At 35.8% G+C, this 18,309-nt stretch overlaps 1 protein-coding gene across 1 annotated transcript in view; it reads right to left on the bottom strand.

Moving 5' to 3' along the window:
- Positions 1–18,309, bottom strand: part of LOC135207327 (XK-related protein 6-like) — a 53,578-nt gene that overhangs the window by 11,989 nt on the left and 23,280 nt on the right. The window contains exons 2-3 of the mRNA XM_064239027.1: positions 3,852–4,224; positions 99–322 (exon numbers count right to left, since the gene is read on the bottom strand). Of these exons, the coding sequence (XP_064095097.1) occupies positions 99–322; positions 3,852–4,098 (471 nt within the window). The 5' untranslated portion in view covers positions 4,099–4,224. The remainder of the gene's footprint in view (positions 1–98; positions 323–3,851; positions 4,225–18,309) is intronic.

The following is an 18,309-nucleotide window of genomic DNA, read 5'->3' as shown; positions in this document are numbered from 1 at the left end:
ATTACTGAAAATCTGAAGGAAAATTGTAACAGTCGTCTAGTATATCAAGAGAACATAGAAGGTCTGACAATATAATAGAAATACTACTGAGTACTAACCTGTTTGGCGCCATTTGCTATGGCTCGACCTGCAACGTTAGTACCATTCGCGATGGCCCGACCTGCTACATTAGTACCATTGGCAATGGCTCGACCTGCAACGTTGGTGCCATTCGCAATGGCTCGTCCTGCATAGTTCGTGCCAGTTGTAATAGCTTTGCCCGCCTGATTTGTTGCATATGTGATGTTCTGTCGAACTTCAACCAGAGGAACTCGTCGATCACCTGGAAGAGAGGAATCTTCAGTGCTTGAACTGTGAGAATGTTGGTTTGTTAGTACCACGAGAGCTAACTCCAGTGTATTTTAGTAACGTGTCAATAAACACAATGACGGTCATTTCTTCAAGGATGAATTTGGGTAAATACATTTATTGGATAACCCCTTCTAAGTAATTGCTAGTACCACAAGCACTAATGAATAGACTTTTAGTTTATTTTTTTACTTTGTTAGACTACTACATTTTAGTAAAATGTCAGTAAATTTAATGATAGTCATTTCTCCATGGATGAATTTTGTAAATAATTTATTCTAAGTAATTGCTAGTACCACAAGAAATGATAAATAGACTCATACATTTTAGTAACAATAACAATAAACATATTCATGGTAATTTGATGAATTTGGGTGAACACAATTTTATAGGGTAAGTCCTTCTATATAATCGCATTTTTTTTGTTAAAGGGGCGGAGGGAACAAAGGCAAGTGGTTGGCGTCATAACAGCGCATCGAAGAATGTTTGACAGTTCGTAAATAGTGATGATAATGAGATCTGTGCTGCTGAGTGCTTATGCATTAGCACTTACTTCTGTTAGAGGGACGTTTGCGAAGATACGCTCACTATTAGCTTTCAATGACGCTACTCAAATCAGCCTATTTCTCTGTCTGTCATTCAGCATTCCAGGCTGTATATGAAATTACAGATCACTGAAAAAAATGACTTTTTATCAATATGTCTTATCACTGTCATTGCAAGAGACATACAAAGGAAAAACAGGAAGTGACCTCATCCTAAAAAATCAGCGCTGAGAACGGAAAGGCAACACCCTGAGAATACTCCACCCATCACGTAGCCTTAGTTCAAGACCAGATAAAAGAGAAGAGCTCCACTCGAGGTTAATATCCCTTGCATATGTCCTTGGGGATTTGGTGTGAACAATGAATCACCTTGAGGACCGGAAGCCGATGGAAAAGATGAATGAATAACACAAATTATTATGAATTTCGAAGCTAGCCTACGTGTAACGTTACATTTGAATTCATTCGAGTTGCAATCACCGTTCATTCTTCTGAAATGCAATGAGGTAGCCTTTCAATATTTTTGGAGACCTAGCCATCGTGACATGTTTGTGTTTATTTATCTAGACCAACACTTTAAGTCTATTACATATCTTATTCCTGAACATAATATCGATATCCTACCAAGCCATTTAATTAACTCATTTTGCATGCTTTGTAAAATGTCCAATAATTCTAATCATGCTTTGCAGTCACGTCTCTTTAGAACCATCCAACCGCTAGTACTATATTATACAAATATTATTCTAAAAACTCTTCATTTTCATCAGTGAGGTTCTAGACCACAAATTACTGGAAGTTTTATTCCTCGTGCGACCAAATTATGTAAGAATCTTCTTAGTCATGTAGTTGAATCACTGGGACTTCATGTTCAAAATGGGTACAGCAAATGCTTTGTGTTGAGTGGGCTTACGTGAGTCGCTTTTTATAGATTGATTATATTATCTCTCTCTCTCTCTCTCTCTCTCTCTCTCTCTCTCTCTCTCTCTCTCTCTCTCTCTCTCTCTCTCCATGCAATAACCAGCTATTAACCTGCTGGACATGCTTTCGCCGAGCAGAAAATAAGAAATATAAGAATATATATATATATATATATATATATATATATATATATATATATATATATATATATATATATAAGATAGTATAGAAACTTGGTAAGTGAAATTTAGGGCTTGAGCTTGAAATATCACGAGAAACACAATGGGAAAAAGCCAGGTGTTCGAGAAACGCTAAATTAAAGTTCGCTCGTGCAAGGGAATACGATGCTCTGGAGAGAGAGAGAGAGAGAGAGAGAGAGAGAGAGAGAGATAGAGAGAGAGAGAGAGAGAGAGAGAGAGGAGAGAGAACAGAGAGCTAACAATATATTGTTTCAATATACATATCAATATATATATCCATATATATATATATATATATATATATATAGATATTATATATATATGTGTGTGTGTGTGTGTGTGTGTGTGTGTGTGTGTGTGGTATCTTTCATTTAATATACCTGTAAATGAACCGGACTGCCATCCATTACGATCACTACTTCAAGAAATTGATTAGGTAGCCGCGAATTGAATTTAAAAAAAGAATACAGTAGTACAAATTATAAAAAAAAATATTTTTTATCTTATTGTTACAGAGAGGAAAGTGGGAAAGCTTAATGGAATACAAAGAGAGAGAGAACCGACGGTTATAAGCTCAAAGGAATACCATGTGTTCACACCCGCAACCAAAGATTATATATATGTATATATATATATATATATATATATATATATATATATATATATATATATATATATACAAACACAAATACACAAAGACTCAACTACAAAGAGAGTGGGACAAAAGGAATTGCCACGGTCTTCAATGGAAAATCCTTACTGAGAGGAGAGAAGACAGAGACAGAGAGAGAGAGAGAGAGAGAGAGAAAGAGAGAGAGAGAGAGAGAGAGAGCAGCATCGAATTACACTGACGAAACAATAGGCTATCTGGTCAAACTTCACACTGTACGAGAGTCACATTATCGAATTCGATCCCATGAACTGATTCAAATTTCGATTCATCAAAGTCGACTCCATGGCGTCGTTGGAATGAATGAATTAATGGCGCCCAACGGCCAAACTCGTTGCCATAGAAACGGTTCCTCGTGAGATCATCATTTGAAAGGAACATTAGACTCATAAACGGACAGACGTGGTTCTATGGAGCTGTGGTGACGGAAAGACGTGCACGGCGGTTTGTTAGCGGCAGTGGATTACAATAATGCCCCGGGAGTTATTAAAGTAGATGTTAAATGTATAATAACGAAACTAAACTTTCATTAACGTAAGCTGTCTCTTCCGTTCCATTCTTATACTGACGTGGAGTATGACGACATCAAGTTTATATTATACAGGGTGTCCCGGAAAATATGTGATTATACAGGGCGTCTCGGAAAGTATGTAAGTATACACGTTGCCCTAAAAGTATGGAACAAGAGAGAGAGAGAGAGTCACTAAATTTCTCATTTGTGTTTCTAAACTTTTCTAAGAACCTGCAGTTACATTTCTAGATGAAATAAAGAGAAAAAGATTTATTTTCTAACTGGTATGTTAAGAACAGTAACTACTTCATTGAAGAGGACATTAAAATAACTAAATTCGACTTCAAATAATAATAGTTGATAACAAGTTAAGTTAAATTCCTTTTGAAAAGTAAATACAATAAAAAAATAAGGTGGGTCTATATAAAAGCAAACTAACTGTATTAAAAAAATACTGACAACTCACACTCCTTGTTTTCGTGTTTGTTATTAAACTTATGGTTAAAGTGTTAATTGACTGTTAACAGTACAAGGAGAATTATAGGTTGGTAATAAAGTCACAAGGGAAAAAAACAATTTTGGCTAAGAAAAGTCACAGGAATTTTTTTTTTTACCTGGATTCGAATTATACTCAAATGAAATGAGAATTAACTCACGTATTCTTCGGCCGCCCGTCGGGGAGACGGGCACGGTAGCTGCCGTCATGTCGCTGTTAGCCGGGGAGCCCCCAAGGGCGCGGTCGTTCAGAGGGACGTCGGTCATCCCGTCGCTGGTATAACCACCTCCTCCTAATCCCGGGTAGTCCAACGACTCCGTGGACCGGTGGTACTCGGGATTCATGTACGCCCGTGGGTCGTCCTGCCCACGGTCGTAGTCGCCGTAATCTTCCCTTCTTGAGGTCATCTCTGTTTGGGCGGGCGCAGTTTTGCTATTCGTCAATGTCTCTTCAGGTCAGGATTCGTGGATTCGTTGGGGATGGCTGTTGCACAACGGTCTCATCTGGTTAGCCGATGCTATTATAAGCGATTCCTGCAATACATAAAAAATGGTTAGCCGATGCTATTATAAGCGATTCCTGCAATGCATAAAAAATGGTTAGCCGATGCTACTATAAGCGATTCCTGCAATATTAAATAAACCATATCACAATGTTGTCAAATAACGTATGAATTTTCCCTAGACAGTGACCCCAGAGGGTTTTCGGGAGTCGTTATCTACAACTAATATTTCTTAGGGGCCATATCTGTATGATATTGACAGTCTTTTTTTTATGTTTCTACGGTCATTGCCGACGGCCTTGTACTAAGCCATTGGGGGTCACAAACTAGGAAAGGTCCTTAAGTATATTTCGCATTTTTTAAAAATCTTTTCAAATTTCATTTCTAATATTTTAGAAGTTCAAGATTGAATAAGTTTATTTATTTCAATTTTTCCGAAGACGCCCCTCACATCACAGAGTTGTCAGTTAAAGAACGTACACTTAGCATTTTTTATCTTTGAAGATTATATTTCTGAGTATTTTGGACGTTTAAGATTATATGTTTATTATTTTAGCCATTCTGAAAACGACTCCAAGAGAATGTCCAAAATGGATAAAAAATAAAAAAATCAAAGAATTACGATAATTATTCCTAGGTGACCCATCGCCCTGGATTTCATCTCTGCGCTGGGAGTTTCGAAGTCTGTTACCAGTTACGATCGCAAAAAAAATAAAATAAAATAAAATAAAAAATAAAAAAACTTTCCAAAATAAAAAGAAACAAAAATTGCAAAAAAAATGAAATTTAATATTTATTCAACGGTGACCCCCAAACAAAAATTGCTTAAAAAATTAAAAATTAAAATTTAATATTTATTCAACGGCGACCCCCAAACAAAAATTACTAAAAAAAATTAAAAATTAAAATTTAATTTTTATTCAACGGCGACCCCCAAACAAAAATTGCTAAACAAAAATTAAAAATCAAAATTTAATATTTATTCAACGGTGACCCCCAAACAAAAATTGCTAAAAAAATAAAAGATTAAAATTTAATATTTATTCAATGGTGACCCCCAAACAAAAACTGTTAAAAAATAAAATAAAAAAATTAATATTAATTCGACGGTGACCTCCTCTGCCTGAAGTTCACCCCTGCACTTGATATTTTCAAAATAAGAAACAACTACAAAAAATGTTTTTAAAATGATAAAAAGAAACAAAAACTGCTAAAAAACAAGACCTTTCAAGGGCAGTCAGACTCAGGCGTGACTGCACGAACTAGAACGCCAGAATCGAGAAAAGGAACCATTTCTTCTTCTTGAACGACAGACCATGACGTTGTGTGTGTGTTTTTTTCCCACTTTTTTTAATTAGTTCGACAAGAGATTTCGATGTTTAAGTCGAAGGGTTCCATACGTCAGAGTTTCGAGATTCGCATCTTGGCTGTGTGTGTATTTTTGTTTGTTTGTTTGTTTGTTTGTATGGTGTTTTTACGTTGCATATCTCTCACCCCTCAATGAAATGGCCAACGACCACGCCACTGAGGCGCTGGCTGTGTGTGTGTGTGTCAGCACGCATGTGACACGTAAGAGAAAGGAACAGGTTCCATGAGACCAATTATAAATAAAAAGAAAAAATAAAAAACTTTCCGAGAACCGGCAAATTAAAGCTATCTTCAGCCTACCCTCGACAGAAAGGAAACACCATACAGTAAGTATTTAAAGTCATATAAAATCAAGCTAAGTTGGCTAAAATGACTTAGAAACTTTACTATAAATTTGTGTTTGTGTGTTTTAGAGAAAAAAAACTTACTGAGAACTGACAAATTAATACTATCTTCAGCCTGGCCTCGACACAAAGGAAACACCATTAAATATGTATTTCAAGGCATAAAAAAATCAAGCTAAGTTGGCTAAAATGACTTAGATACTCTACTATAATTTTTTGTTTTGCTTTTTAGAGGTGGTTCTGTGTACCGCATTCAGTGTCTCTCTCTCTCTCTCTCTCGTCACCTTTATTCCAAGCGTCCAGCGTACCATCCAATCGATCGCAGCACTGTTACGTCCTGACTATGATTATAAAGGACATGATTAATATGCGTCGCGTTACGCCACACACGCAAGACGACGACGACGACGATGATGATGATGATGACTCGCGTCACGCATGCGCAGTGTGGCAGACAGGATATTCGCACATGCTGTTTAGATTAATGGCGCTCATTATTTATCTGAATCGGCATTTTGGCGTGCGAAATGTTTCTGATAATCAAAACCTTCTGTTAGCGTCTTTATAGCTCGATTCAGCTGGCGTTTTCTCTCTCTCTCTCTCTCTCTCACACACACACACACGCACGCACACAAACGACCATCATTTTAAATTAATCTACATCATACTTCGTATTTTCTTAACTTAATTTAATGAAACGGTAACATATCTGCGTCCTGGATCATTAAAGATATATCGAAAGGATTTACTATATATTTCCTAATTCATCAGATTACCCTTATGTCTCGCTAAAATCATTATATTTTTGCTTTACTCAAATGTCAGAGCTAGTGATTTAAATCCTCAGTTAGCGAGAAGTTTTTAACGTAAAATTTTAACATAATACAACATTACCGCTCTGTCGTAGGCGACAGTTATCTGCGATCTTTTTCTTTCTCCTTCTCTTCGCATTTTTCTTCTTCTTCTTCTTGAGCTCTTACCTGTTTCGTCAACGAGCACAAGGAACAGTTATCTTACTGCGTTATGAATATATTAGGCAAGAATGCTTACGAACACTATGCAATCTTATAAGTTGTGTTTCTGTATGCAGACATAGTTGGCAAAGAGAGAGAGAGAGAGAGAGAGAGAGAGAGAGAGAGACGAGGAGGAGAGAGAAGAATGAAAAGGAGAAGAGGGGGAGAGAGAGAGAGAGAGAGAGAGGCGGTCCACTTCCCAGTAAGAACCACAAGTGAAAGGGTCAAAATGCCAAGTACAACCGGTGCTAAACGGGAGATTTTAAAAAAAATAAAAAGAATAAAACGATTGTAAAAGAAAATGCGGAGTTAAGCTTGAGGTAAAAAAAAAAAAAAAAAATCCTGTACTGGCTTTATAGTTTGAACCTTTCCCCGGAGAGTTGCGGACTAAACACTGAAGACTCATTATTTTCATTAGATAAGTGGTGAAGGATATTTAAAATATTCTTCATCACTTAATGAAACAAAAAAATTAAATTACTTAATGAAGTAATGATAAAATCAGATAAGTGACTCAAATGGAGCGAGAGTTTACAGCTTAGTTGTGAAGATTTCCACGTATATATTATACCTTTTATCAACGCCTTTATTTACATACATTTCTCCCCCGTAGAGGGCAACGCTTACAATTTCTTATCTGGCACACTGTAGACGGGACTAAATGTTCTTTGCAAAAGAAACCTTCCTCACTCATTCAAAATGATTTGCCACCAACCCTTTTTTCCGCCCTCTATTCATCGACTCTAATTGTACACTTTTCCGTTTTTTACTATTCCATTTAAAAAAAAAAAAAGCTATGATCATTTAGCATCATACCTAATTGAAATGAAATGGACTGGCTCCATCTAACACTATTCCTCATGGTGTGAGCACAAGTAACGCCGTTTGATTTGGATGTACATATTATATATTTTTGAGTCATATCACATTACCAGCAGCTCGATATATATATATATATATATATATATATATATATATATATATATATATATATATATATATATATAAATCAAAGTGCTATAACATTGTCTTGAAAAATAGTGGACGCGCTGATCTTGACATGATCCCAAATAAAAAAAAAATAAAAAAAACCTAAGACACCTGTCTTACCTTGAGAGTTTTCAAACGCACAGGACAAGTCCAGTCGATGACGTCACGGCATTCTTATACAACGCAAGGCAGCCCGCACTAATTGTGAGCTCTTAAGTGATTCAGTGGGAAGATACGTTAAAAGCTAAATTTCCAAGTATGCAAATGAGCGATAACGAGGCGAAAGCTTTTACCGAAGGACGTACTGTAATGACATATAGAATAATTCAAGTCTTTGTTCCGTCATTAAAATCAGGCAGGACAATTCATGGCGTCTCGTGATTTCTCAATCAAATTCGTCATCTAACTAATTAATTTTAAGCCTATTAAATGGTTGTCCCAGAAGGTACGTTGGGGAAAATTGTCCTAATAAATAAATAAATAAAATAAATATTATAAATAATATATATATATAAGAATATATATTATATATATATATATAATATACACACACAAAGATTAAGCTGCAAATGTCGTTTAATATAACCAATTCACTCTACTTCGATTTGGACATTAACCGACATTTGTAGCTTAGTGTTCGTATATATAAAACCACGGATATATATATATATATATATATATATATATATATAATATATATATATATATATTATATATGCGTTAAACCACAGGAGTAAAAAACTTGACTCTGGACCCCTGTCCAGCGATGGCGTTTTTTTTTTTTTTTTTTTTTTCGTTTTGTGGGTCATCTAATAACTTTGGCATTTATGGCAGTCCAAAACCAACCGCTATTATTTTTTAAAAGTAAAAGCTAGAATAGTGGTCTCATTTCGCAAGTAAACTTTTATAATAACGGATGTTCAAAATGGTCGTTTTTTACAACTTTATACCATGTCACTAAGCCTTCTTTAAATAAAATTACCGTTGTGTATAAAAACACCCAAGTAATTGTTACCTAGATCTTAGTACCGTTAAGAGTAACCTTCAGTGGTCTTCGTAAAACCTTGTGTAGCCACGAAGCAGTTACATGTATACATGTGTACCTAATTTTAATGGTGTGTACCGCGTGTATCATCAAACTCGTCATTAACGTTTTTTCACGAGGCTATTTCGTGCACTGGGACCTGGCTTCATTAAACGTATCTAGTTCGGAAATGAATCACATCTAGACGTTACAACAATTCTTCTTTAATCCATTTCAGCATCTATATATCTATGTTGGTAAGTTATAATTTCACGATCCCTTTACACTTAGCAGAGGAGAGAGAGAGAGAGAGAGAGAGACACACACATACACAACATGTATAGGCATATTTGTGACCTCGTGTTATAGATACTGGCCTCGTGTATATATATATATATATATATATATATATATATATATATATATATATATTGTATGTGTTTGTGCATGTGTGTGTACACCTACACAAAATTCTCTGTATCATGCACAGACATCAACCACTCCACAATACATTCACGTCTCATTTCTTTATCATGCCACTTGGACCATACACATCCTTCCCCAACGACTTTTGTCCTCACCCCATCCGTAAAAACATCGATATCCTGGCGATGTATTTGAAACGTTTTCACTACTAAATGTTCTTCAAGCTTTTCACTAACGGAATACCAACCCGACAGTGATGTATATAACTTTATGAGTCAAATAAAATATTTTCTCCACATCAGACTAGGAATAATGCTTCCATGACGAGAGAAACATACCGTTAGGTTTGAAACAAAAGCCGGTCGCCCTAAAGCAAGAATGTCCGTAACACGAGACAGATGACGACTGTCTCGCGGCTTCTTGGAAACTGGAGAGTAAATGAAAAATCAAGAAGGTAGCTTGTGGCAGAAAACACAAAACAAAGCAACTTTTCAGGTGATCATAGGTAAACTTTGGCAAAACACATGAACATGATTATCATCATGCAATATTCGTTATAGCCTAACGATAAATATACACATCTCCGCCTCTGTGTCTATTCCTAGACTCATAAATGGTAGGAGTGATTATCATCATGCAATATTCGTTTTAGCCCAACGACAAATATGCACCTCTCCGTCTCTCTCTCTATTCCTAGACTCATAATGCAATATTCATTATAGCCTACCAATAGATATACAGCTTTCTCTCTCTCTCTCTCTCTCTCTCTCTCTCTCTCTCGTCTCGTAGATCTCTTCTCACTCGTCTCTCTCTCTCTCGATCTCTCTCTCTCCTAGCTAGCTAAAAAAAGCTTTAGATGCCATAAATGGTAGGATCTCGCATACACGTTTAACCAGAGCAAAAGACGACTTTTTTCTTCTTTTTGGAGGGAGTTATCGTTTGATGGAAGTCATGAGTCAGCCTAAGACGAAATGAAATTCAGTTTGAATTCATCTGATTCTGACACCAACGAACTTTGTGACTGAATCACGGTATGTTAAGCAATAATCAAAATAAGCAGAATTTATCAAAGAAAAACATATACGTAGTGAGGTATCTTTGATGGTGAAGTTTTTACATTTTTTTGGGATTACTTGATGATAAAAATAGTTTTTGCCGACATAATGATACTCTGTCCCTTTTTTCGTCCCATTGCCTACGTCATCGAATGACGTAAAAGATTGTGTTTGGGGGAAAAGCCCTCCTCATCTGCTACGAGGTACTACTACACGCCTGATCAAGTCTATTTCCCCTTCGCACTCGCCAAGGACGTCATCAAAGTCACTGTAGCTACCTCCCCCCACCAAGTTGATCTAACCGCATTCAACTGGTTTTCAACCTTTTTCTCCCCCCTTACCTACCCTTTCAGGCATTTGCAATGTCAGTAATGTGCCCTCTTCACTATGTATAACGTGGGAAAACAAAACCAACTCAGAAAAACACTCCATTGTGTATATTTGCAAGTTTTGTACTGAGGGGAAGTAAGTATATATCTCTCCAGACATAACCAATAATATTGTAAACATAAAGAATTCCAATATTCTATAATTATTTACCTCTGGCTGTGCAGCCAATTTTCAGAGTTTTGGTACTAAGCTGCAAAAACAAAATACATTACTATTACGTCAGCTGCAAACGGAGTTAATGAAATGGCTGAAACTGTACATTTAATTCGAGACCCAAGGGAAGCACGTACACGCATAACCCAGGTTTAAACCCCCTGTTTTTAAGACTCCACTTCCCCTTTAAACATAACAAGAACAGTTGTCTATCTAGCCATATTTAGCTGGGCGTACAACTAAAGACTCCATTTCCTCTTTAAACATAACAAGAAGGGTTGAGACTATCTAGCCACATTTAACTGGGCGTACAACTGCCAACGAAAATTGGGAAAAGCGATTGACAGACGCCGAGTGATTCATCGGAAATTGAACCCGAGAGTCGTGGCCACCAAACGACAGAGGAAAAAAGGTCGGAAATGGTTCTTCCAACACCAACTTTCCAGCATTCCACCGAGTCCAGTTTCTGCTGCCTGGCTCTCCACCACAGACGGGTTTCCCGGATGCATGTCTTCAGAGGGCCGTGCTGGTGATGGTGGTGTTGGTGATGGCGAAATCGTGAGGCGGCGTCGTCGCTTTTCGATACTGAAATTTAGATCTAGTGACTGGAATTGTTGCCGTGGGAATCTGCGAGTGGGCGAGGCCACGTTTAAAGTGATGCGTAGCGTTTACTTTCTAAAGTATTCTCTTCACGCGGTGTTATAAGTTTTTTTTTCCAATGGAAACTTCAACATCGTACTAGTAACTAACCAAACTATATGAATCAGTTAAATCATTTCCCTAAAAAGCACGAGAATTGCTCTATAAGTTTCCAGCTGTGATATCCAACAGGATGGCTGGCTCCACTGAGCAACTGGCTGTGTTGTGATAGATCTCTAGCAAGTCGTAACTGAAGCATCGTCCTTGACTAATATAATTGACGTAACTTCAAAGAAGAATGATTAAGCTAATGGGAACAGAAATTGGACAACCCTGTATATATATATATATATATATATATATATATATATATATATATATATATATATATATATATATATAGATATATATGATCCTGTCAGATATCACAGCTGGAAACTTGAACAAAATCGCTATTGTCAATAAATTGTTCAGCCGATTTAGGTATACCTTTTGGTTCTTACTGCATGCTTTTTAGAAAGTATAACTTCTATTAAAACACATACACACCCATATGTGTATAGTATATACATATAATATATTTATATATATATATATATCATATATATATATTATATATATTTATATATATATATATATATATATATATATATTCTTATAATGTAAGTTTTGTAATGCAATTATACTTTTGGTAATATGATTAATTCACCTCAGAAACTGTGTATAATGTTGTGAAATGTATGTTTTTCAATTCAGATTCCAACATTTAAAGATAATACGTGTTAAGTAGTGTAACTTTTCATTTTTAAACATACATAAGGCAGAGAGATGAAAAATGTATGTAAGACAGAGAGAAAGAGTAATAGAGAAGGTTGTTAATCACACCTTGAGAATCCCTGAGCCAGCTGATTTCTTTATCCGCGCAAACATGCGTAGGGATCTCCCAGGCAGCATCAAGTCCTTCGAGAACCTTCCCTACAATGATGTTATTCATGTTTAACATAGATGACTTAATATGTTTTCGTCTTGAACTCGATGCTGATCGCCCCATATGCCCATACGCTTACGATACCTGGTTGGGTGCGTTAGGGAGAAATCTCTCTCTCTCTCTCTTAAAGCTCTCTCTCTCGTGCTCGCTTGCTCGCGAGACTGTTTCATTAGCATAATGTAACTCACATTTGTATTTGAGCTGGTCACTCATTATTATATAATTCTTAGTAATATATGTGTTGTTTGTGGAATCTGAGCATAGTGTTATTATTATTATTTTTGTGAAGGCGCCCACGAAAGGTTGAAGATTGTAACAGGCCTTGTCTTTCGAGGGAGAAGTTGCAACTACGTATAAAAGGTATTTTACAAATGTTTTGAAGTGCAATTTGAGGTTTTATTTTACAGTTTGGATAAAATTATCATTTTCAATAAATTTTTCTTATGCTTTGTTCTTTTGACACATCCATTTTATATGCTTAATGTTTGTACTGTCAATGCTTTAATCGTTTTCATATCAAGCATTTATGGTTTTTGCACTGTCTTTATTTTTTTTAACCCTCTTACGCCGAAGCCCTAAAAATCAAAACCTCTCCCGTATGCCGGGGTCGGTTTTGAGTGAGCGCGGAAGCGGAAAAAATAATTTGTTCAAAAAATCACAGCGTGCTTAGTTTTGAAGATTAAGAGTTCATTTTTGGCTCCTTTTTTTGTCATTGCCTGAAGTTTAGTATGCAACCATCAGAAAGGAAAAATAATATCATTATCATATGTAAATAATGCGATATATGGTAGCGAAAAAAAAATTCATACATAACTGTATTTAAATCACGCTGTGCAAAAAACGGTCAAAGCTAACGTGTTACTTTTTTTTCGTTGTATTGTACACTAAATTGGAATCATTTTGATATATAATACATTGTAAAACAATAAAAGCAACACCAGAAAAATATTATCACAAAATGATGTACGAATTCGTAACGAGCGGACGTAAAAAAATGTTCAAAAATTCACCGTAAATCTAAATATTGTTCTAGAGACTTCCAATTTATTTCAAAATGAAGAAAAATGATTGAATATTAAGATACTGTAAGAGTTTTAGATTAGAATTGCAGATTTCGACCATTTCGGACGAGTTAAAGTTGATCGAATGTCGAAATTTTTATATATATTTTTTTATATGCACATATTTCAGAGATGGGAAAAGCTACAACATTCAATTATTTTTTATTGTATTCTTCATGAGTTTGCGCACATTTTGATATATGAAACTCTATAAAAAGGCTAATATGAAAAGGAGCAAATATTAGGATAATGCGATGTACGCATTTCGGAGACTTGCGGCCGCGAATCGGCGTGCGGAGGGAAGTTAAATATATTTTTCAAAAATTCACCATAAATCACAATATTGTTCTAGAGACTTCAAATTTGTTTCAAAATGAAGATAAATGACTAAATATTACTAAGCCGTAAGAGTTTTAGCTTACAATTGCGTTTTTCAACTATTTCGGTAGAGTCAAATTTGACCGAACGTGGTTTTTTTTCTATTTATCGTGATTTATATGCAAATATTTCTAAAAAAGAGAAAAGCTACAAGCTTCAATCATTTTTAGTTGTATTCTACATGAAATTGCGCACATTTTCATATATAAAACTTAATGTAACAGCTAATTTTAATTGGTGCAAACATTTCGACAATCGCACAAAAAAAATCCAGATTTTTTCGGAAGAGTTACCGCGCGGACGTAAGGAAAATATTTTTATTTTTTTCATAAATTCACCATAAATCGAAATATTGTGCTAGAGACTTCCAAGTCGTTGCAAAATGAAGGTAAATGATTGAATATTACTAGAATATAAAAGTTTTAGCTTACAATTGCGTTTTTCGACCATTTCGGTAGTCAAAGTTGACCGAAAGTTATAATTTTTGCACTTAACGTTATTTATATGAAAATATTCCAAAACTGATAAAAGCTACAACCATGGGTTGTTTTTAGTTGTATTGTGCATGAAATTGCGCACATTTAAATATATCAAACTTTATGTAACGGCAAATTTAAAATGGTGCAAAAAAATTTATCGGAAGAGTTACCGCGCGAACGTAAGGAAAAAGATTTTTCATAAATTCACCATAAATCGAAATATTGTGCTAGAGACGTCCAATTTGTTGCAAAATGAAGGCATATGATTGGATTTTACTATAATATAAGATTTTTAGCTTACAATTGCGTTTCTCGACCATTTTGCTAGAGTCAAAGTTGACCGAAGGTTGAAATTTTGGCACTTATCGTTATTTATATGAAAATATTTCAAAACTGATAAAAGCTACAATCATGAGTATTTTTTTGTTGTATTTTACATGAAATTGCGCACATTTTCATATATAACACTTCATGTAAAGGATAATTTAAAATGGTGCAAAAATTATGTCAAAGTGACGAAATAATTTTTGAGATGTGTCACTGATACTTTTTAGTGCGATAAGAAAGAAATTCGCGCTTGCGCGCCTGCGTAACGATTGTAAACAAAATAACGCCTTGATCAGTGAACTCCCAGCATCCCCCAAGGCGCGTGATTCAAAAGTTTTCGGCTGGTAGACCTATAAGTATTTTTCCGCGAATTTTTAAAAAAACTTTTTTGAGTCGACGTATGATACGTCCATTCGGCATACAGGAGACATTTTGACTTGATGTTTAATACGTCCATTCGGCGTAAGAGGGTTAATTAGTTTGACTAATATTCTATTGTGTAATTGTTTGAATCTAACACTTGCAAATTAATTTGTTTAATTAAATTTCATTTCAAATTTAATTATTGCTTTATAATTTAATTTAATTAATTTTCTTGATAAACTTTGATTTAATTTTGCTTAATAATTAATTCAAGAATTAATTAAACTTTTGTTTTCAAGTAATAACAATTTCCCTGAGATTGTGAATTTCACTTAAAAATTTTGAATTTAGAAATAAATTTTTGTATTTAAAATTTATATGAGCATTTTATTATACCACCAGTATTATATTTTATTTTTGTATGGGTAGAAATATAGAATGGTAATTGTGCCGTTTCCCTCAAATGAATCAGAATCAGGGAAATACTTAGATTTGAAATTGCAGAAGGAGTGATGCCCTTTAATTAAGATTACCTCACATCCATTTTAATGAACTTAGACTGATTGTTTTCTTGACTGTTCAGTTCTATAAGGGATCACTGTTACCTTTAGAGTATTCAGTCGTTTAGTATTTGTGATGAAGGATCAGGTGTCTGGCTGTAGTGAGGTAAGCAATAACCAAGTACTTGATCAAACTGTGCCCCAAGTACAAGGGGTGTCCTAGACCCAGGAATAAAAGGGTCTCTTGCGCTAACAAGCACAAATGGGTTAACAAATATTAATGGTGTCCAGACATAGATCTTTGGCTACTTCCTCTAAGTATTAATGGTATCCAGACCCAGATACTCTAGGCCACTTCGTCACAATATATATATATATATATAATATATATACAGTAGCTGCTTCAGTAAAGGGCTTGTCAGCCGAAAGATCTCGCAGACTCCTTCGTTTATTTTTCCTTCGTGGCATTTATCTTTATTTATGGATTTATCACGTTCCTAACTTTCGTGATTCTGTTATACATATATATATATATATATATATATATATATATATATATATATATATATGCGTGTCAGGTGGTTCCATCCAGAAGATGAGCTATATGACATACGAGGCATTTTTAGATCTAACGATAAACAGGCTAAACAAACGGAAGGGACCCTTTGCGTACCAACACGAGACCCGAAGAACATACCATGGTGGTTCTTACCTTCCTCTATCCCTATATCTACCCGTTCCCCGGCCCCCCTCCTACCCACCCATCACCACGCTACTTGAACCGGACCAAACTGGTTTCAGCCCACCTGAGCCCTTGCCTGGAGCTTCCAATAACCTTGCAGAAGTTGCAGCTGCAGGTATCCAACGCCGGAACTCTGCGCTGGTGGTAATGAGACTAGCCTAATGGCGCTGGTACATTTGATAAAAGGAATATTGGGTTAAAAATTCAGACCCCTTTGTTAAAAATATGACGATGAACTAAAAAGAATTTTTGCTTCTGGCCTCTGCTACGAAGTCACTTTTGTTTGACGGGATGCGTGCGCCGCGAATCAAGAAATCTTAAGAAGATGTAGTCTTTAAAAATAACAGTTCTGAACGGCTGCTGATTTGTGAGTAGAGGGAAATGACACGAAATGAACCCACAGTCAAATTAAATCTAAAGGACGAAAAGATTTGTATGAAGTGTTCTTAAACGTCCTGTATTTTGTGTTCTAGGTTACTCTAAAGATGAAGAATTACGTCTTAAAGAATACAAGCAACATCACAGCTGTTACAATAAAGATTTCATCCTAAAACGATAATACTTTTGCTATGGTCGAGTACGCCAGCAATAGGAGGTGAATGTACAATCTCACACGAATTTAGTTCATTACCGTCACTACTAAATGCACAACTACCAATTTATGGGGAAAGCAAAAGTACGTGTTTGAAGAACAAGAGTGTCATGAGACTCCTGTCCTCCTATGTAACCTCCACGTATCCTTGGATGCACCAATAACGGTGTATATTACCCAACGCCTTATTTTGTCAGCCATGACAATAAGCTCTCGTCTACATACCGAGATACCTACACGGTAAAAAAAAAATAAAATGCGGTGGCATTGAATTTCACAAAAACTGTTACAATAAATTCGCACAGCCACAGCTGACGAGGCTCGTTGGTCAAATAAGCGAAAGTTTCGGAATATTTTTACGCAGATATGTGTTTTGATATTTTTATTACATGGGTTTGATTGGTAGCAGATGGAGACCTGGGCTATACTCATATGGGCGGCGAAGAGCAAATTGGAAAGTTTTGTTAAAAACCGACTTGTATCTGTTCACTTGAGCGTTGAATTATGCCCCTAGTTGTTTACCGACTATTTCAGGGGTATCTACGATTAAAAAGGGCATGGATATGCCTCACAACGTCGTCCATAAATTTACCAAAGACACCACTCGCGGCAGAACCACTGAACCAGTCTACAGGGAGCAGAGTGACTCACCAAGATAACATCGTACATTCGCACTGAATAACACAAAATGAGTCACTGCCGTACTAAAGTAAACATCAGGGAAACATCTTCGCATTCATGTGCAGATCTTGAATCAGGGGGAAGGGTTTGTAACTGAATGTACACGAAGCAAATGTTGGATAAAATAACAGCGTATAACCAGCGGTAGACGATGCGCAGAATATCAATATGGAATCCGTTGCATGAAAAGGTTAGTGTTCCTTCTAAATTTATACGTCGAGTTACAGTGAATTTATTATATCTGGCAGTAAGATCAGGCACGGTAAGAGGATCATGAGTCAGGTACCTTCTGTCAGGAATCAAAAGACATGTTATTATGTGAAGAAAAAAGCGAAAGGGGTTGTCGTATTTCTGGACAACGGGTGCGTTCACCTTACATTAAAATAAAAATATCACACACATACACACACACACACACACACGCCGAGAATTTACCACTTATACATATCACAAACAGGTTGAACACACCAACGATAAGTGGAGAACGAATCTTTGGCAAATACTGGATGATCGTATGAAGTATTTGTTTGAACTACCCACATGTCGTTTACTTGCAATTAATCTGTTTGTGTTAAATTACAGACGTGAGTTTATATGTTTTAA

Source organism: Macrobrachium nipponense, chromosome 32 (genome assembly GCF_015104395.2).
Source record: "Macrobrachium nipponense isolate FS-2020 chromosome 32, ASM1510439v2, whole genome shotgun sequence".
Lineage (NCBI taxonomy): Eukaryota > Metazoa > Arthropoda > Malacostraca > Decapoda > Palaemonidae > Macrobrachium > Macrobrachium nipponense.
The sequence above is the reverse complement of the archived record's forward strand: the minus strand, read 5'-3'. Positions and strand labels throughout refer to the sequence as shown.